Raw genomic sequence first — 598 nt, 5'->3', positions numbered from 1 at the left:
GGGCTTCGGCATGCTGACGGCGCCCATCATCGAGCTGCACAACCAGAAGGGCTACTTCCTGCACCACATCATCTTCGCCTGCTGCACGCTCATCTGCATCATCTGCATCCTCCTGCTGCCCGAGAGCCGCGACCAGAACCTGCCCGAGAACATCTCCAACGGGGAGCACTACACGCGGCAGCCGCTGCTGCCCCACAGGAAGGGGGAGCAGCCGCTGCTGCTCACCAACGCCGAGCTCAAGGACTACTCGGGCCTGCACGACTCGGCCGCCGCGGGGGACGGGATGCCCGAGGGCGCCACGGCCAACGGCATGAAGGCCATGTAGCTGCGGGCCAGGGGTGCCGGGGCCTTCCGGCGGGGCGGGGCGGGGCGGGCCCGTCTGTGGAGACGCTGCGGGGCGCGCTGGGGCGCAGTCTCTGGGACTAGCCCTCCGCGGACCGGACGTCTTCTCCGCCATTCGATGTTTGTATTTATTTTGGTCATTTTTACGAGAAGCACTTTACTCCCTTTTCCTCTCACGGATTTCGGCACGGAAGCACCGAGGAAGGAGCGCGGGCACCGGGGGAGAGGACGCCGCGCCCCTCCCTGCCCGGCTCTG

General features: G+C 66.9%; 1 protein-coding gene across 1 annotated transcript in view; it reads left to right on the top strand.

The window, feature by feature from the left end:
- Positions 1-592, top strand: part of SLC22A23 (solute carrier family 22, member 23) — a 133253-nt gene extending 132661 nt beyond the window's left edge. The window contains exon 11 of the mRNA XM_012734159.1: positions 1-592. Coding sequence (XP_012589613.1) covers positions 1-325 — 325 coding nt within the window. The 3' untranslated portion in view covers positions 326-592.
- The last annotated feature ends 6 nt before the right edge of the window (positions 593-598 follow it).

Source organism: Condylura cristata, unplaced genomic scaffold, assembly GCF_000260355.1.
Source record: "Condylura cristata isolate star-nosed mole 26May11 unplaced genomic scaffold, ConCri1.0 scaffold00048, whole genome shotgun sequence".
Classification (NCBI taxonomy): domain Eukaryota; kingdom Metazoa; phylum Chordata; class Mammalia; order Eulipotyphla; family Talpidae; genus Condylura; species Condylura cristata.
Note: the sequence above shows the minus strand (reverse complement) of the source record. Positions and strands in the feature narration are given on the sequence as shown.